The sequence below is a fragment of the Hyperolius riggenbachi genome, chromosome 12 (assembly GCF_040937935.1).
Source record: "Hyperolius riggenbachi isolate aHypRig1 chromosome 12, aHypRig1.pri, whole genome shotgun sequence".
Taxonomy (NCBI): Eukaryota; Metazoa; Chordata; class Amphibia; order Anura; family Hyperoliidae; genus Hyperolius; species Hyperolius riggenbachi.
The window spans coordinates 214,521,919-214,542,673 of NC_090657.1; the positions used below are offsets into that span (position 1 = coordinate 214,521,919).

Here is a 20,755-nt window from a genome sequence, read left to right on the forward strand (position 1 = left end):
AGCATTCGAAGAGGGAAAACTGATACGAAATCTGATTAGACTAAAAGAATAGTTCTGAAATTAATAGAATTTTTTATTTATTGTATTTATAAAGCGCCAACATATTACGCAGCGCTGGACATTAGTTTAGGTTACAGAGAATACTCTTCAATCGATTGGACTGCTGACATTTAAATCCCTGCACAATCTGGGCCCTGGATACATGAAGGACTTGCTGAAGCTGCACCACACCTCTCACAACCTCAGATCAGCAGGATCCATAAACTTGGTCACGCCCAGAGTGCACCTCAAAACCTCTGGAGCCAGAGCTTTCTGTCATGCTGCCCCCTACCCTTAGGACCTCCCTACTACACCCAGTAAAGACAGCCCCAACCCTGGAGTTATTCAAATTCAGGCTGAAAAGCCACCTGATTAGCCTGGTATTTCCAGATTTATAGAGTTCTTCCTCTGTGCCACAATATACTAATCAACCAATCACTGGACTGAGCCATGCTTATGCGCTTTGAGTCCTACGGGAGGTCTCCTGTCTCTTCAGAGGGGTGAAATAAACAATGGATCAAAAAAAAAAAAAGTACTGATCAGGGGATATTGGAAGTGACTGAGCGGAGATCATTATACCTGTCCGTTGGCGGTCTGTCGGTTCTGGGCAGCAAACGCGTCTTCTGCTCGCAATGTTGAGTTCCCACTGATGGCTGGGTGGGAATTGGCGGTAGCTCTGGGAATTATGATCTCATAAGGACGATCTGTCTGTGGTCAGAGAAGGGAAACGAATATCGATTTAACATAAGCAGAAAAATAAGAAAAAATAGAATGCAGAGATCTGAAATGTAAAGTAAAACTCTAAAATGTGCTACATGGAAAGTACCTAGTAAAACATTGAATACTATTTGTCTCTTGCTTATAATCTAAGATTTATTACTGCTGCTGAACTCATTGAATATCATGGTGTGAGGTTACCTCCAGTATACACTGTTATTCTTCAGTTAGATTACTATCAGTACAGGCACAGTGTGTGCTAATCTCTGCTACCTTCAATATGTACAGTATAAGCTGTTACTCTGTGCCTGTACTGATAGTAAACTAGCTGCAGTCAGTGTGTGCTGATCTCTATCAGTACAGGCACGTAGTAACAGCTTATACTATACATACTGGAGGTAGCAGAAAACAGCACACTTCAATTCATCAAGCATTACCGCATTCGGTAATGCTGAAAACAGCTGACTTAACGAAGCACTTTAGAAAATGTTAATTCATCAAAGCTATTACCGAATGAGAAGCTGAAATGACACAGCAATGAGATAAATTACCGACATGTGCTCAACAAATGTTAATTCATCAAGGTTCCCACATTCGATAACACATTCGGTGTTTATCTCAAGCTCTCCCCTGTCCTTACAGGCTTCGAAAGCCTTCTGTGTGAATGTTTTCATGATTAGCAGGAGCAGGCAGCCAATAGAAACAGCCCCTGTTCTCCTGCAAGTGCTGCTGATAGGTCACACAGGCTTCTCCACACAAGCTTTCAGACCCCCCAAGCAGTGAGCAGAGAGAACGGGTCAAAATATATCCCCAGATTCCCTTCGGTGGTGTAACCCTTTCAGGCCCTGTTTGATAATGCAAAGATGCTGGTGGTGAAATCACCAAGCATGGCATTTGTAATGTCTCCAGGAAGTTCATCTACGTTGTGGCAAATAAATAAAATGTTAAGAAAGACTGATCGACAGATTCAGAGCAGCAGAGGCAGTATAAATAACAGTAACTATAACACCTTTACATCTAAAGGGATGTCTGGATGCCTTCTATTGTTATCAGCTTGTAACAACACACGGACATTCCAAGCTGCTCTGCACCACTCTGCTGTTATCCAACAGCCTTTGATGAATTGAAGCCATTATTGCAGCTAGTTTACTATCAGTACAGGCACAGAGTAACAGCACATACTGTACATACTGGAGGCAGCAGAGATGAGCACGCATTGCAGCTAGTTTACTATCAGTACAGGCACAGAGTAACAGCTTATACTGTACATACTGGTGGTAGCAGAGATCAGCACACACTGCAGCTAGTTTACTACCTCCCAGTATGTACAGTATAAGCTGTTCCTCTGTGCCTGTACGGATAGTACACTAGCTGCCGTGTGTGCTGATCTCTGCTGCCTCCAGTATGCACAGTATAAGCTGTTACTCTGTGCCTCTGCTGATAGTAAACTAGCTGCAGTGTGTGCTGATCACTGCTGCCTCCAGTATGTACAGTATAAGCTGTTACTCTGTGCCTGTACTGATAGTAAACTAGCTGCAGTGTGTGCTGACTTCTGCTACCTCCAGTACGTACAGTATAAGCTGGATAGTAAACTAGCTGCAATGTGTTCTGACTTCTGCTACCTCCAGTATGTACAGCATAAGCTGTTATTATGTGCCTGTATGGATAGTAAACTAGCTGCATTGTGTAGTCTAAGCTTGAAGAGGCAAGCTACAAAGCAGAGAATTTGCCACATTAATAGGTTCCTGGCTCCTGCCCTCCCTATATAACATCCTCCTGCACCTCCTACTGCCTGCACCCTTTTAGTGCCGAGTAGCTGCCAGAGCTTGGATAAGGTCCTCCAGCACCCAAGGCTGAAACACCAAAGTGCGCCCCTCCCATCCCTCCCACCCCAGCCGTCACACACTGATTGCTATTAGACTAAGAGGTGTTCCAGGGCCCCCAACACCTTAAAGAGGAACTCCAGTGAAAATAATGTAATAAAAAGAGTGCTTCATTTTTACAATAATTATGTATAAATGATTTAGTCAGTGTTTGCCCATTGTAAAATCTTTTAAATCCCTGATTTACATTCTGACATTTATTACATGGTGACATTTTTACTGTTGGCAAGTGATGTAGATGCTGCTTGCTTTTTTGGCAGTTGGAAAAAATTGTAAACAGCTATTTCCCACAATGCAACAAGCTTCACAGACAGGAAACTACCAGGAGTACCATGGTCCTCAGAGTTTCTTGTGGGAGGAGTTTCACCACAATATCAGTCATACAGCGCCCCCTGATGGTCTGTTTGTAAAAAAAAAGGAATAGATTTCTCATGTAAAAGGGGGTATCAGCTACTGATTGGGATAAAGTTCAATTCTTGGTCGGAGTTTCTCTATAATCTGGCTTGCAGTCGCTGTCATGTATCCCCTTTTCTTATTTCTCTCTGCTTCAAACACAATACGGGAGTGATAGCTGAGTGAGTTGTGCGCCCCCTCCTACACTGCGCCCTGAGGCTGGAGCCTCTCTCGCCTCGGACTGGCCCTGACAGCTGCTATCAGTCCAGCCTGTGTATTCAGTCATGGTGAGTGTAGTGTGAGGAACAAAGGCTCTTTCATGTAGTTAGTGGCCTCTCACACCCAGCTGCTTCACAGCAAAGACACCCTGCCCTGGCTAATGACTTTTAGTAACTGCACTGTGATAAGCCCACACCTTACTGCAGGCCTCGCTCGCCAAGGAGAAACACAACATTTCTAACGCTTTCCACACTACTCAAAACTATTATATTTTCCTAGAATTAGACATTTACTGACTCTAGGAATATGGAGGCTTCCTAGATTTGTTACCTCTTAAGCAATGCACATTGCCTGGCAGTCCTGCTGATCCTCTGCCACTAATACTTTTAGCCATAGACTTGGTATAAGCATGCAGATCAGCTGTTTCTGACTGAAGTCTGACTGGATTAGTTGCATGCTTGTTTTAGGTGTGCGATTCACTGCTGTTACGCTGTGTCTATCCTGATAGTAAGCTAGCAGCAGTGTGTGTTGATGTTACCTGTGCTCTGCTACCTCCAGTATGTACAGTCTAAGCTGTTACTCTGCCTGTACTGATAGTAAACTAGCTGCAGTGTGTTCTGATCTCTTCTACCTGGTGGTAGCAGAGGTCAGCACATGTACAGTATAAGCTTTTACTCTGTGCCTGTACTGATAGTAAACTAGCTGCAGTGTGTGCTGATCTCTGCTGCCTCCAGTATGCACAGTATAAGCTGTTACTCTGTGCCTGTACGGATAGTAAACTAGTTGCAGTGTGTGCTGATCTCTGCTACCACCAGTATGTACAGTATAAGCTGTTACTCTGTGACTGTACGGATAGTAAACTAGCTGCAGTGTGTGCTGATCTCTGCTACCTCCAGTATGTACACTAAACTAGCTGCAGTGTGTGCTGGACTCTGCTACCTCCAGCATGTTCAGTATAAGCGGTTACTCTGTGCCTGTACTGACAGTAAACTAGCTACAGTGTGTGCTGATCTCTGCTACCTCCAGTATGTACAGTATAAGCTGTTACTCTGGGCCTGTACTGACAGTAAACTAGCTGCAGTGTGTGCTGATCTCTGCTGCCTTCAGTATGTACAGTATAAGCTGTTACTCTGTGACTGTACGGATAGTAAACTAGCTGCAGTGTGTGCTGATCTCTGCTGCCTCCAGTATGCACAGTATAAGCTGTTACTCTGTGCCTGTACGGATAGTAAACTAGTTGCAGTGTGTGCTGATCTCTGCTACCACCAGTATGTACAGTGTAAGCTGTTACTCTGTGCCTGTACTGATAGTAAACTAGCTGCAGTGCGTGCTGATCTCTGCTACCTCCAGTATGTACAGTATAAGCTGTTACTCTGTGACTGTACGGATAGTAAACTAGCTGCAGTGTGTGCTGATCTCTGCTACCTCCAGTATGTACACTAAACTAGCTGCAGTGTGTGCTGGACTCTGCTACCTCCAGCATGTTCAGTATAAGCGGTTACTCTGTGCCTGTACTGACAGTAAACTAGCTACAGTGTGTGCTGATCTCTGCTGCCTTCAGTATGTACAGTATAAGCTGTTACTCTGTGCCTGCACTTATAGTAAACCAGCTAGAGTGTGTGACGATATCTGCTACCCCCAATATAAGCTGTTACTCTGTGCCTATACTGATAGTAAACTCGCTGCAGTGTGTGCTGATCTCTGCTACGGTGCTACCTCCAGTATGTACAGTATAAGCTGTTACTCTGGGCCTGTACTGATAGTAAACTAGCTGCAGTGTGTGCTGATCTCTGCTACCTCCAGTATGTACAGTAAACTAGCTGCCTAGTGTGCTGATCTCTGCTACCTCCAGTATGTACAGTATAAGCTGTTACTCTGGGCCTTTACTGATAGTAAACTAGCTACAGTGTGTGCCGATATCTGCTACCCCCAATATAAGCGGTTACTCTGTGCCTATACTGATAGTAAACTAGCTGCAGTGTGTGCTGATCTCTGCTACCAGTATGTACGGTATAAGATGCCCTCCATGCTGTCCCACAATACCTAACAACTCAGGATGCCCCCAGCTTGTATACTAGTCCTGTCCTTACCGGGTTCTTATTCATAATGGCCATCTCTGTAGGCTGATACACGCTGCTCCTCATCTGTCCATTATACCCGCTGTAGGGCGACACCGGCTTTTTGGCTGTCAGAATGGAAAAGACACACAATGTTAGCTTGTGTAAAAAAAAAAAAAAACCAGGCCTGTGTGGCACAATAACCAATCAAATTCGACATCTTTCTGTGCAATGCTGACAATGGAACCCAAAATCTGATTGGCTGAAACAGGCAACACAAACTTCTATTTTGATTGGTCAATCATTTTGCAATACACAACAAAAAGGGGAGGAACTCGATAAATAAACAATTGTTGCATGCACAATGATTTGGAAAGTCCTAGGTGAAATCCTGGTGAAGTGTGTTCCGGTGTTAGGCATGGTGCAGAAATGCAGACATCAAACCAACAAACGTCAATTCCGGTGACACCTAGCCAGCTGGACTTGCAAGCTTTTTGAAATGTTAAGTTTCCTCTTCAGGCATTCTAAAGAACTGGGCCAGAACCGATCCAGCTCTGTATAATGCCTGAAGAAGAGACAGCGTTTGGAAAGCTTGCAATTAACCAAGTAAAAGTTGGTCATTAATAAAGGTATCACCCAAAGTCAATGTTTGTCGGTTTGACGTAAAATCCTTGTAAAGCTTGCATGGAACATAAAAAAAAGGAACCCAAATTGCGAGTAAGAGGCAAATAGAGACTGCCATATTTATTTCCTTTTACCCTTTAACAGCCGCTTTATTTAGCGGCTTGCAAGTGCTCCAGGCCAATTTTATTTATTTCTTCTTTGTTACACCACCTTGCTTCTGAGTACTGCTGTAATGTGTATTTATAGCCACTTGTCACTAGGGGGCAGTGTAAGACAGTAAAAGTGGACTTCTGCTTTCTATGTTTTTTGCTTAGAGAGAGACATCAAAGGACTCCAAGAATTTACAGCATGAGTTCTGCTGACTGAGGCCAAAAGCAGTGCATTATCTTACACAGAGATAAACTTGTTTGTGGCTGTAAACAGGTTAAAGTGTATTTGGAAAATGTGCCTCAAAAGGGTACTTAAAGGGGAACTTCAGCCTAAACAAACATACTGTCATTAAGTTACATTAGTTATGTTAATTAGAATAGATAGGTAATATAATTTTTTACCCACCCTGTTTTAAAAGAACAGGCAAATGTTTGTGATTCATGGGGGCTGCCATCTTTGTCATGGGGGCAGCCATCTTTTTGGTTGAAAGAAGGTGACAAGGAGCAGGAGAGACAGTTACAACTCTCCTGTGTCCTGATAACCCCTCCCAGCTGCACACGCTAGGCTTCAAATGTCAAATTCAAAATGTAAAAAAAAAAATTTGCACCAAAACAGCAGAACGAGAACAACAAGATCAGAAATCCCATCATGCTTTGCACAGCATCAGGGGAAAAAAGCCCGGGCATTTTTTCTCTGTGCAGCTAAAAATGAGGCTTGGATAAGAGAAACAAAGTTCTGATGCTGTGAAACTGTTAAAGAAACACCTCTCTAGTGCTGCTGAGTCGATTTTTAGTCCGGAGGTTCACTTTAACTAGGTAAAGGGGAGGCTCTGGATAATCCAGAGGCTTCTCGCTCACCATCCCCCTCCCCGGATGCTCATTTGGACTCAGCGGAATTTACATTTTCACATTTCTGATGGTAATTGGGCTTACTGCAGTGGTAACCTGAAATCGGTCTCAAAATCAAAAATCAGATTTCCTTGGAAATGCCGCACTAATTTTAGCCCCGTCACAGAACTCGGAAGCTTTGACCCAATCAGAGAGTGCCAAATTTTTCCACGAAAATCGGATTACCACTGAAATTTTAGACCAAAACACAAGACTCGAATGCTACCGAGTATTTATGAGTCTTTTGATTGGCCTATCAAATACCGTTTCCATGGTATTCTGATTACTGTGGTAAAATTCAGCACTCTCTGACTGGTCCAATACTCAGAAGTATCATAATTAACTTTAACAAAATTAACCCCCCCCCCCCCAAAAAAAAAAAACAAACAAAACCCAAAAACCTTACTTCTGCATTTTCGGTAATGAGAATTTCTGGGCTGGAATTCGGCATTTCTGACCACTCTAACTCTCCCTCACCGGTTCAGCGCTGGGTGACAAGCAGTAGCATAGAGCTGCATAGGTTTGGCCTTTTCTCCCAATTTCGAGCAGTGGCTCCATACGAGTGCTCAGGCCAGAGCTGTCCCGCGTAGCGCAGCCGCGCTCATTCCCATACAGGAGCGCCGCCACAAACTTTCCCAGTGCTGGAAGGGCAAGGTGGTGAGAGACGGGGCGACGCCTCCGGATCCAGACGCTTCCCTCTACTAAGGCAACTCCTGTCTTTCCCCGAATAGAAGACACTGTCTTATATGCTTTTTGGGGAGGAAATTAGTGCTAGGGCTTATTTTGGGGGGTGGGAGGGGCTAGACGCTGTGTGTATGGGGAGGCTCTTACGGCACCTCCCTTGTGGCTGCGTCTCCCTCCGCTCCAAGTAATTCCTCCGGTGGCGGCGGCGGCATTGTAATCTATCTGTGAGGGCGCCCCTTGACCCTCATGCAGTACGCTAGTTCGGGCTCTGCGCTGGCGCTCTCTTCCTGTCATCATGTGCGCCCGGCTGATGCGCCCCAGGTGCACATTGATTAATCAATGCATCAGCTGGGCGCACATGATGACAGGAAGAGAGCGCCAGCGCAGAGCCTGAACTAGCGTACTGCATGAGGGTCAAGGGGCGCCCTTCACAGATAGATTACAATGTCGCCGCCACCGGAGGAATTACTAGGAACGGAGGGGGACACAGCCACAAGGGAGGTGCGGTAAGAGACCACACACCTCCCCATACACACAGCGTTCCCCCAGCTAGGTCTTAATTTCGGAGTAGGTCTTCTATTTCAAGCATGCTTGAAATATAAGGGATGCCTTACTTTCGGGGAAGGTCTAGCTTTAGGGGACACACGGTATATCAATTTCTTTTTTAACCTTACAGGTTTGCTTTAATCAATACCAGCTGCCTGGCAGTCCTGCTTGCCTATTTGGATGCAGTAGTGTCTGAATCACACCAGAAACATGCATGCAGCGAATCCAGTCACACTTCAGTCAGAGCACCTGATTGGCTGCATGTAAGGAGACAAAAATAGAGACGGGAGCCCCCAATAGTGTATTATTGATAATACGAGATGATATAGTAAGTAATGAGAGATATACTCACAAACATGGGTTGCCAAGGATCAGGCAACCACTATAAGCGCATATGGGGATATTGACCTGTCCCCACTCAGGTTAAGAAGTCGCTCTCTGTAGTAGGAAGAAAGAGGGTGTCCACACCCATCCACCAGGTGGATAACAATATGTAATAACAAACAGAGGCGCCAACAGGATAAAAGGAGAACCATATATAAAAACAATAAAAGCACGGGGGAGCAAGGGTGGACCTGCCTCCCCAATATTCAAAACACAACCACTGTAATCAGAAAATGCAAAGAACATTTAATTTGTACTCCAGAATAAACAATTTGCAACGCGTTTCGCGGGTCCCAAGCCCGCTTCTTCAGGCAAAAATACAAAAAAGGAGCAGCTTAAGGTTGTGTACTCTCAGCACAGCGCCTCTGTGACTGTGCGCTGAGAGTACACAACCTTAAGCTGCTCCTTTTTTGTATTTTTGCCTGAAGAAGCGGGCTTGGGACCCGCGAAACGCGTTGCAAATTGTTTATTCTGGAGTACAAATTAAATGTTCTTTGCATTTTCTGATTACAGTGGTTGTGTTTTGAATATTGGGGAGGCAGGTCCACCCTTGCTCCCCCGTGCTTTTATTGTTTTTATATATGGTTCTCCTTTTATCCTGTTGGCGCCTCTGTTTGTTATTACTGATTGGCTGCATGCTTGTTCAGGGGCTATGGATAAAATTGTTAGAGACACAGGATCAGCAGGATAGCCAGGCCATCTGCATTGTTTAAAAGGAAATAAATATGTCAGCCTCCATAGGTGTCTCAGGTTCCCTTTAATTACCTCTATATATCCAGCCACAACGCTGGAAATCCCAGTGATGGGAGTAGTAAGACCAGCGATGACTAAGAGGAATATCAGAGGCCTAATACAATAACTTTACACAAGAGATATTTCATAGCTAATCAATAAAACAGAATTTCAATCTCCAACAAGCAGTTAAAATACAGAAATTACAGATGGCTTATGGGATGCCAACCAATCCGGCTTGCATGCAAACTGAATGCAAATGACATGGAGTTTGGAACCAGACCAATGTACTTCCTGTCAGTTTTGATTGGCAGAGGTCCAAGCTGCCTATCACATGCATTCAATTTGCCTTTTTTTTTTTGCCTACTTTTACTCTTTACTTGCCAAGTGCGTAAAAAGTATTTCGTAGATGCCAGGCTGGTTCTGTCATGAAGCAAGGTGAAAAATTTGCATCAGGCGCAGAAATTGCAGGGGCGGCATTTTTGTATCAGCATGCAGTCAGAGTAGGAGGAGAATCAAGAGGAGCGCAAGGTGAGGAGGTCATCATTGGGGAAAAGCAGCTTGTTGTGCTGTGTGAGGAGTATGTCAGTGAGTGAGGAGGGGGGGCCAGGAGAGCAGCATTGAGGAAAAGCAGGTTGTTGTGCTGTGTGAGGAGTATGACAGTGAGTGAGGAGGGGGAGCCAGGAGAGCAGCATTGGGGAAAAGCAGCTTGTTGTGCTGTGTGAAGAGTCTGACAGTGAGTGAGGAGGCAGGAGAGCAGCATTGGGGAAAGCAGCTTGTTGTGCTGTGTGAGGAGTCTGGCAGTGAGTGAGGAGGGGGGGGCCAGGAGAGCAGCATTGAGGAAAAGCAGGTTGTTGTGCTGTGTGAGGAGTATGACAGTGAGTGAGGAGGGGGAGCCAGGAGAGCAGCATTGGGGAAAAGCAGCTTGTTGTGCTGTGTGAAGAGTCTGACAGTGAGTGAGGAGGCAGGAGAGCAGCATTGGGGAAAGCAGCTTGTTGTGCTGTGTGAGGAGTCTGGCAGTGAGTGAGAAGGGAGGAGGCAGGAGGTCATCATTGGGGAAAAGCAGCTTGTTGTGCTGTGTGAGGAGCCTGACAGTGAGGAGGGGGGAGGCAGGAGAGCAGCATTGGGGAAAAGCAGCTTGTTGTGCTGTGTGAGGAGCCTGACAGTGAGGAGGGAGGAGGCAGGAGAGCAGCATTTGGGAAAAGCAGCTTGTTGTGCTGTGTGAGGAGTCTGACAGTGAATGAGGAGGGGGAGCCAGGAGAGCAGCATTGGGGAAAAGCAGGTTGTTGTGCTGTGTGAGGAGTATGACAGTGAGTGAGGAGGGGGAGCCAGGAGAGCAGCATTGAGGAAAAGCAGGTTGTTGTGCTGTGTGAGGAGTCTGCCAGTGAGTGAGGAGGGGGGAGGCAGGAGAGCAGCATTGGGGAAAAGCAGCTTGTTGTGCTGTGTGAAGAGTCTGACAATGAGTGAGGAGGGGGGAGACAGGAGAGCGTCATTGAGGAAAAGCAGGTTGCTGTGCTGTGTGAGGAGTCTGACAGTGAGTGAGGAGGGGGAGCCAGGAGAGCAGCATTGAGGAAAAGCAGGTTGTTGTGCTGTGTGAGGAGTGTGATAGTGAGTGAGTAGGGGGAGGCAGGAGAGCAGCATTGGGGAAAAACAGCTTGTTGTGCTGTGTGAAGAGTCTGACAGTGAGTGAGGAGGGGGAGCCAGGAGGTCATCATTGGGGAAAAGCAGCTTGTTGTGCTGTGTGAGGAGTCTGACAGTGAGTGAGGAGGGGGAGGCAGGAGAGCAGCATTGAGGAAAAGCAGGTTGCTGTGCTGTGTGAGGAGTCTGACAGTGAGTGAGGAGGGGGAGCCAGGAGAGCAGCATTGAGGAAAAGCAGCTTGTTGTGCTGTGTGAGGAGTCTGACAGTGAGTGAGTAGGGGGAGCCAGGAGAGCAGCAGTGACTCATTTGACTTGCACAGTGAAAGAGGGAGGAGGTGGCACTGCTGTCCTAACAGAGAAAGTGATGCATCCTCATAAGTTTGCCTCGGGCAGCAAAAAGTCTAGAACCGGCCCAGCGTAGATGACACGAAAAAGCACGTATTGCAAGAAAAGTCAGTAGAAAAGATGAAGGAATCAGGCTGCGGTCTCGTGTCAGCAAGGATTAGGTCCCCTTGGCGGGCCGGCGATAGTGCGTGCTGAGGAATTCCTCTTATCCTGGTCATGAGCTGATTTCCATTGTGCACTTTTCCCTGGTTAAGGAGCTTCATGGTCGATTTTGTCTTTCAAGTGTTTACTAAAAAGCCTAAAAGTGAAAGGTCTACAGCTGTCTTGATCTTCAGTTCCTTTTTTGGGTTAAAAACAAAACAAAAAATCTGCACAGCTGGGATATGCTTATGTCTTTTATTCTCGATTTCAAAGGAAACCTAAATTGATGACACTATGGAAGCCACCATCTTCCACTTTAGTCTCTTATAAGAATGTTGACTGCAGGGCAGGGCATAGTTTTGCGGTGTAATTAGTTAAAGAGACACTGAAGCGGAAAAAAAAATATGATATTATGATTTGTATGTGTAGTACAGCTAAGAAATAAAACATTAAGATCAGATACATCAGCCTAATTGTTTCCAGTACAGGAAGAGTTAAGAAACTCCAATTGTTATCTCTATGCAAAAAAGTCATTCATTTCTACGACTTTCAAAAGTCGTGGAGAGGGCTGTCTTCTGACTTTTATTATCTCAACTGTTTACTTTTTCTCTGCCAGAGGAGAGGTCATTAGTTCACAGACTGCTCTGAAATAATCATTTTGAATGCTGAGTATTGTGTAATCTGCAGATATTAGAGAATGATGCAATGTTAGAAAAAACGCCATATACCTGAAAATAAAAATATGAGAATATTTTCTTTGCTGCTAATCTTCTAGTAATTATTCATAGTACACAACCAAATCATTACATCATATATTTTTTTTCGCTTCAGTGTCTCTTTAAAAGACCCTGCATATTCTGGCATGCGAAAGCAAATGCAAATTTGCATGAGCAATGTCTCTTGATTAAGCCAATTAGGCCAAGTTTGCAAAGCCATATATATCAGGTTCTATTTTGTTTGATGCACACACTTTTCTCTAGTGTTAGGTGAAAGTGAGGAAGGGAAGGGGGCAGGAGAAGGAGAAGGAGGGGGAGGGGGAATAGTGTGAGGTATAGGTATAGGGGAGGTTAGTGTTAGGTGAAAGTGAGGAAGGGAAGGGGGGCGGGGGTGAGGAGGGAATAGTGTGAGGTATAGGGGAGGTTAGTGTTAGGCATAGGTATGGGGGACTTTAGTGTTAGGTGAAAGTGAGGAAGGGAAGGGGGCAGTGTGAGGTATAGGGGAGGGTAGTGTTAGGTATAGGTATGGGGGAAGTTGGTGTTAGGTAAAAGTGAGGAAGGGAAGGGGGCAGGAGAAGGGGGGGGGGGAGGGAATAGTGTGAGGTATAGAATAGGGGCAGGTTAGTGTTAAGGCCTCTCTCCAGTTTTTCTGTGCGTCAGTTTTTCTACATAAGTGGTCTAAAGGTGCGTACACACATGCGACTATACTAGTTTGTAACGATCGTTCCCCGATCTTTACCAACGACGATCGTTACAAAAAACGAACCACCGACTATTAAGGCAAACGACGAACGAGCCAAATCGCTACAAAACAAAGTTCTGTCTCGGCGGATTTTAACCAACGACGATCGTTTGCAAAAGTAGTACATCGTTGGAAACGGTCGTTCGTACTAGGCTTGACATGCGCATTTCACTATTTCTCTGTGAAACTTCTCATTTTTATGCGCAGGCGCAATAGTTGCTTTACGTGATGTAACGTTCGTTCTAACGATCAGATCGTTACACACCTTTTAAAACTAACTTTACTTAGGTCGTTCTTTCATGAATTCAAAGTTCGATCGTCGTTCTCAACGAACGATCGTTGTCTCATGTGTGTACGTAGCACTACAGTTTTGCATTGCTGTCAATTGTTTTTCTGCATGTGAAAAATAGGGTTAGGCTAGTGTTCGGGCCCGAGTTAGTGTTAGGCGAAGGTGGGCAGAGTCTAATGGTGTGTACACACTTGAAAGATTAATGAAAGATCACAGACCAATTTTACCCCCCTTCCATGTAGGTTGAGAGCCATACTCTACACAGTCTATTCTATTGAGCCGAACTCCCCATCAGATAAAAATCTTTGCAAAATCCTGCACACAAAGATGCTGTACACATTCAAAAGATCAGTATCTTCAAAAGATCTGTTCTTGCAAAATGCATTCATAGTGTAATATCTGCAGATCCTCATACACACCTTGTTTAACAGACATTCATCTGCAGATCAGATCCACCAGGATGGATCTTCAGATCTGCAGATGATTGTCTGATCTGCAGATGAATGGCTGTTAAATAAGGTGTGTATGAGGATCTGCAGATCTCATAGACTATGAATGCAATTTGCAGGAACGGAGCTTTTGCAGGAACAGATCTTTTGCAGATACTGATCTTTTGAATGTGTACAGCATCTGTGTGTGCAGCATCTTGCAAAGATTTTTATCTCATGGGGAGTCCAGCTTAATAGAATAGACTGTGCAGGATATGCTCTCATACTACATGGAAGGGGGTAAGATTGGTCTGTGATCTGGCCTTTTCTAAAGAGACTTTTATCTCAAGTGTGTATTTAGCATAAGGAATAGGTGGGGTGGGGGTACCTCAATCATCAAGGTAGACTTTGCATTGCTAATTGAAGTACCCCCACCCCATGTATGCCTTAAGGCTCATACACACATCAGACCATAGTCTTTTGAAAATGAAAGATCACAGACCAATTTTACTCCCTTCCATGTAGTATGAGAGCCATACTCTACACAGTCTTTTCTATGGAGCTGCACTCCACATCAGAAAAAAACATTTGCAAGATGCTGCACACACAGATGCTGCACACACTCAAAAGATCTGTTCCTGCCAAAAATCCATTCCTGCAAATTGCAATGATAGTCTGAGATCTGCAGATCATCATACACACATGATTTAACTGACATTCATCTGCAGATCAGATCCACCAGGATGGATTTTCAGATCTGCAGATGATTGCTTGATCTGCAGATGAATGTCATTAAATCATGTGTGTATGATGATCTGCAGATCTCAGACTATCATTGCAATTTGCAGGAATGGATTTTTGGCAGGAACAGATCTTTTGCAGACAGTGGCGTAGCTAAGGAGCTGTGGGCCCCGGTGCAAGTTTGACAATGGGGCCTCCCAAAGCACTCTATACATAACAATTGATACGGCGCACCAAAACCTGCCAATGGCAACTACAGTGTCAGAGGTGCAAGAAAAGCATGGGAAACAGTCTCTTAAGGATTACCAGTATTCAAAGTATCTATAGAAGTCATTATTATGGGCACAGGACCAATAGAGAGCTAATACTGTAGTTGGGGGAGGGCCCTTCGGGGCCCCTCTGGCCCAAGGGCCCCGATGCGGTCGCTACCTCTGCAACCCCTATTGCTACGCCCCTGTTTGCAGATACTGATCTTTTGTGTCTGTACAGCATCTGTGTGTGCAGCATCTTGCAAAGATTTTTTTTCTGATGTGGAGTTCAGCTCCATAGAATAGACTGTGTAGAGTATGGCTCTCATACTACATGAAGGGTGGTAAGATTGGTCTGTGATCTTTCATTTTCCAGAGACTATAGTCTGATGTGTGTATGAGCCTTAAGATCCTCACACATTTTTGGCACAGCTCAAATGAATTGATGGGTCTGAATCAGGAAAGGTGTGGTCCATCAGGTAGAACATATTCCTCTCTTTCTCAGTCCATCCTAAACACTGGCATGGATCTGGCCCTCCAGGCCTGGAGTTCCACACGTGCCTTAAGGTGGGTACAGACGTCAGATAAAAGTCTTTGGAAAAGGAAAGATCACAGACCAATCTTACCCCCTTCCATGTAGTATGAGCGCCATACTCTACACAGTCTTTTCTATGGAGCTGAACTCCCCATCAGACAGAAATCTTTGCAAGATGCTGCACACACAGATGCTGTACACATGCAACAGATCAGTATCTGCAAAAGATCAATTTGGTCTGTGATCTTTCATTTTCCAAAGACTTTTATCTGATGTGTGTACCCACCTTTAGACTCTACATACATATATCCAGGCACATCGCCTCTAGTTAGGACATTAAATAAATTATTAGGGAAAGGGAGGTGCTGAAGGGGGTGTGGCTAAAAAAACAGCAAAAATCTATTAACCCTTCGCACACTCACATGCAAATGTTCAAACAATTGCATTCACAGATTCACTCATCCAGGCACAACTGTTATCCCTACAGCTGTGCCTGGATATATGTATGTTTATTCTTATCATTGACCCCTGTGGCTAGGGTCCAATTCGGTGCACTCCCCCTTCCCCTGTATGTTTGTCAGCATGCAGACAGCTTATGCTGGTGTATGCGCATTGTGCACATGGACACATAACATTAGCTCCCTTGTGCGATTGGTAAGATGCACTGTCTTTCCCAGGAGAGGAAGTTAGGATGTGTGCTCCTAATCCATTGATAGGTTTGATGCAATGAATGTGTTTGCATGTCTGCACTATGCATGTTACAGGGCCAGAGTTAGGACACCTATGTTTACCTGGGTACTTCTGCGCAGTATAGGTGATTAAGCATAAGAATGCATTCTTCTGTGAACTAAAACCCTGGCTTTTAATTTAGCTGTAGGGATAACAGTTGTGCCTGGATGAGTGAATCTGTGAATGCAATTGTTTGAACATTTGCATGTGAGTGTGCGAAGGGTTAATAGATTTTTGCTGTTTTTTTAGCCACACCCCCTTCAGCACCTCCCTTTCCCTAATAATTTATTTAATGTCCTAACTAGAGGCGATGTGCCTGGATATATGTATGTTTATTCTTATCATTGACCCCTGTGGCTAGGGTCCAATTCGGTGCACTCCCCCTTCCCCTGTATGTTTGTCAGCATGCAGACAGCTTATGCTGGTGTATGCGCATTGTGCACATGGACACATAACATTAGCTCCCTTGTGCGATTGGTAAGATGCACTGTCTTTCCCAGGAGAGGAAGTTAGGATGTGTGCTCCTAATCCATTGATAGGTTTGATGCAATGAATGTGTTTGCATGTCTGCACTATGCATGTTACAGGGCCAGAGTTAGGACACCTATGTTTACCTGGGTACTTCTGCGCAGTATAGGTGATTAAGCATAAGAATGCATTCTTCTGTGAACTAAAACCCTGGCTTTTAATTTAGCTGTAGGGATAACAGTTGTGCCTGGATGAGTGAATCTGTGAATGCAATTGTTTGAACATTTGCATGTGAGTGTGCGAAGGGTTAATAGATTTTTGCTGTTTTTTTAGCCACACCCCCTTCAGCACCTCCCTTTCCCTAATAATTTATTTAATGTCCTAACTAGAGGCGATGTGCCTGGATATATGTATGTTTATTCTTATCATTGACCCCTGTGGCTAGGGTCCAATTCGGTGCACTCCCCCTTCCCCTGTATGTTTGTCAGCATGCAGACAGCTTATGCTGGTGTATGCGCATTGTGCACATGGACACATAACATTAGCTCCCTTGTGCGATTGGTAAGATGCACTGTCTTTCCCAGGAGAGGAAGTTAGGATGTGTGCTCCTAATCCATTGATAGGTTTGATGCAATGAATGTGTTTGCATGTCTGCACTATGCATGTTACAGGGCCAGAGTTAGGACACCTATGTTTACCTGGGTACTTCTGCGCAGTATAGGTGATTAAGCATAAGAATGCATTCTTCTGTGAACTAAAACCCTGGCTTTTAATTTAGCTGTAGGGATAACAGTTGTGCCTGGATGAGTGAATCTGTGAATGCAATTGTTTGAACATTTGCATGTGAGTGTGCGAAGGGTTAATAGATTTTTGCTGTTTTTTTAGCCACACCCCCTTCAGCACCTCCCTTTCCCTAATAATTTATTTAATGTCCTAACTAGAGGCGATGTGCCTGGATATATGTATGTTTATTCTTATCATTGACCCCTGTGGCTAGGGTCCAATTCGGTGCACTCCCCCTTCCCCTGTATGTTTGTCAGCATGCAGACAGCTTATGCTGGTGTATGCGCATTGTGCACATGGACACATAACATTAGCTCCCTTGTGCGATTGGTAAGATGCACTGTCTTTCCCAGGAGAGGAAGTTAGGATGTGTGCTCCTAATCCATTGATAGGTTTGATGCAATGAATGTGTTTGCATGTCTGCACTATGCATGTTACAGGGCCAGAGTTAGGACACCTATGTTTACCTGGGTACTTCTGCGCAGTATAGGTGATTAAGCATAAGAATGCATTCTTCTGTGAACTAAAACCCTGGCTTTTAATTTAGCTGTAGGGATAACAGTTGTGCCTGGATGAGTGAATCTGTGAATGCAATTGTTTGAACATTTGCATGTGAGTGTGCGAAGGGTTAATAGATTTTCACCTTTAGACTCTGTCTGCAGCCCACCTTCACCTAACACTCTGCTACTACGAAGTATTGTGAGTGGAAGCAAGCCGTGCCGCTATCTCACCTGCTCCACTGCCGGAGTCCACCGATGCGTCCTGTCACTGCTCAGCTCTCCCCCTAGCGCCCAGCATGTCCTACTGCATCATGTGATTACAAGTGTGCAGGAAGAGATGCCAGCACTAGGGGGAGAGCTGAGAGGTAGCAGGATGTCGGACATTGCTGGGCTCTGGCGATGGAGCAGGTGAGATAAAAGCATGGCTTGCTTCCACTTGCAATACTCTGCATTTGTGCGGCTGCAGGAGGTCTCTGTTGTCACCCCTTGCCATGGTGGCACACGGAGCGGCTCACTCCTGTTGCCACCCCCTTAGTCCGCCACTGCTGTCTGGCTGCCATGCTAATCTTTTGCTTTTGGAAGATTCTGAACCAGCAGGGAGGTGTTTGGTAGTGACAAGCAGGTAAATATTTTAAAGGTGTGTACACACATCAGATAAAAGTCTTTGGAAAATGAAGGATCACAGACCAATTTTACCCCCTTCCATGTAGTACGAGAGCCATACTCTACACAGTCTATTCTATGGAGCTGAACTCCCCATCAGATAGAAATCTTTGCAAGATGCTGCACACAAAGATGCTGTACACATGCAACAGATCAGTTCCTGCAAAATGCATTCATATGATATCTGCAGATCCTTATACACACCTTGTTTAATGGATATTTATCTGCAGATCAGATCCACCAGGATGGATCTGCAGATGAATGTCTGTTAAACAAGGTGTGTATGAGATCTTTAGATATCAGACTGTGAATGCATTTTGCAGGAACGGATCTTTTGCAGGAACTGATCTTTTGCAGATACTGATCTTTTGAATGTGTACAGCATCTTTGTGTGCAGCATCTTGCAAAGATTTCTGTCTGATGCGGAGTTCAGCTCCATAGAAAAGACTGTGTAGACTAGAGTATGGCTCTCATACTACATGGAAGGGGGTAACATTGGTCTGTGATCCTTCATTTTCCAAAGACTTTTATCTGATGTGTGTACACACCTTAAGTTTGATCTCGCTGTGAATCGTCCCATTTTCGCTTACTAAACTTTCACCTGTACACATTTCTGCAAATTCAACGCCAGATTTGAGGACGAAATTGCTTTGAAGAATACCACCACTTTAGCGGTTAATAGCTGAGTCCCTATACATGCTTAAATCACCAAATTTGCTAGGAACATTAAGGGGAACATGTAAAGATGCTTTGTTGGGGCTTGCTATACATTCGTGTAGACCCGCATACACTGCTGCCCCCCCCCCTCACACTTGCCCAACTGCCTACTGTGGACACTGCCAACACACTGCACTAATGGGGAACCCTGACAAAACCACTGCTCCCCTTTACATACCTAGCCTAGCAAATTTGGAGAATCTAGCATGTATAAGGGCTTTGCTATTAACTGCTAAAGTCAGCACTATTGACTTCATTGCAATTCCGAAAATTTGTAAAACCACCCGAAATTGGAAGAAATTCTCACGAGAATGCCAGAAGCTTTCTCGCTCGTCCCTGCTGTTAGGATCATGACTTCTGATCTGCAGAAATATTCTGGACCAGGGATTCGTGAAGTATTGGAGGCAACTCAACACACAAGCAAGTGACATTTTCAACTCAGGCCAACAATAGCTCTATCAATATTCCTTTCATGCCAGGAACTCTACTTTAAAAAATGTTACACATCTCAAAATGATATCAAGTTTGTTCATCTAAATTTTTATGTGCTGCCAGTCATCTTGTGAAGGTGTAAACGTTAAATCACTTACCAGCCTGTGGCTCGTCCATAGAGAAGGCTTTGTTCTCCACATACATGCTCTGAGAACCTTGTTCCTTGAGGATAGTTTCATAACCCACTCCTCTCGAAGGGTAGAGATCTTCTTCAAACGACTGCTCCAGACTTGGTTTGGTTAGCTGAGAGATCTCAGGGATAATGTAGAAGAAAATAAAGGCCCAAGCGTTGGATACAAGGGCAATGGCTAACGTTGGGTCATCCCAATAAGTGGGATTTCCAGCCTGTGCATTTCCATAGACGTACATAATGATCCAGACGATCCAAATGCACATGGAGAGGAACAGCGTGATGATGATAAAAATGGAGTGCTTTTTCCAGTGACCGTATTTCCCACACAGTGCTGGCCAGGCGGTCACAAAGCCAGCCACTATGAGGAACATGACGTAGATCAGCGCCATGACAAAGTCTTGATTGGCAATGTCACATGGTCCTAAACTGCTCGTTGTCCGTACGATGGTGATAATAAGCCATTCAGTATTAATGATAACTTCTACAAGAGAGAGACCCAAGACCATCCCAAACATTCGCCAGCCACTTGGCCCGACATTATTTCTGACAAGGTAGTTGAGATTTATTGCATGTACCCATAGGGCAGAGAAGCACATGCCAAAGAGGACACCAAACAGGAACCTCCTGGATGCGCAGGTGGAGAAATACTTCTGCACCACCATGTCGAAGACCAAGCAGAAGAGTCCAAAGGTGCCAATAAGGAAGAACACTTGTGTTCCCAGCATGCTCTTCTTTCTTTGGTCCTGAATGAAAGGGGAGCTGGCGATTAGGACAATGGTGAGGATAAACGTGGAAACAATGCCTGCACTGGTAATCGCTTGTAGAACAATGCCCCATGCGGCCTGCAAGTCACATAAATTATAATACATCCAGAGCAGTCCAGTTCCACATCCAGCCGGAGGAGTAGTCTGAGCTGTGGTCCAATGTGGGAAGCTGGCCAGGAGGAAGATGGAAGCCAAGAAAGTCCAAGACGGGGAGAGGTTGGTCAAGACGGCCATGTTCTGCAAATCACAAGGACAGAGGTCATAAGAGATGAAAGCAGACTTCTCCTACATTATATATTTTTGGTTGATGATGAGCTTAATGGGATTAATATTGTATGTGTGTATTAATATTTGCAAAGAAGCTTGAA

The 20,755-nt window shown here is 44.8% G+C and overlaps 2 protein-coding genes across 2 annotated transcripts in view; one reads left to right on the plus strand and one right to left on the minus strand.

The window, feature by feature from the left end:
- Window positions 1–20,755, plus strand: part of BTBD17 (BTB domain containing 17) — a 530,053-nt gene that overhangs the window by 57,110 nt on the left and 452,188 nt on the right. The window lies entirely within an intron of this gene.
- Window positions 1–20,755, minus strand: part of GPRC5C (G protein-coupled receptor class C group 5 member C) — a 50,131-nt gene that overhangs the window by 2,908 nt on the left and 26,468 nt on the right. Inside the window, exons 2-4 of the mRNA XM_068263565.1 lie at window positions 19,589–20,624; window positions 5,342–5,436; window positions 619–747 (exon numbers count right to left, since the gene is read on the minus strand). Of these exons, the coding sequence (XP_068119666.1) occupies window positions 619–747; window positions 5,342–5,436; window positions 19,589–20,621 (1,257 nt within the window). The 5' untranslated portion in view covers window positions 20,622–20,624. The remainder of the gene's footprint in view (window positions 1–618; window positions 748–5,341; window positions 5,437–19,588; window positions 20,625–20,755) is intronic.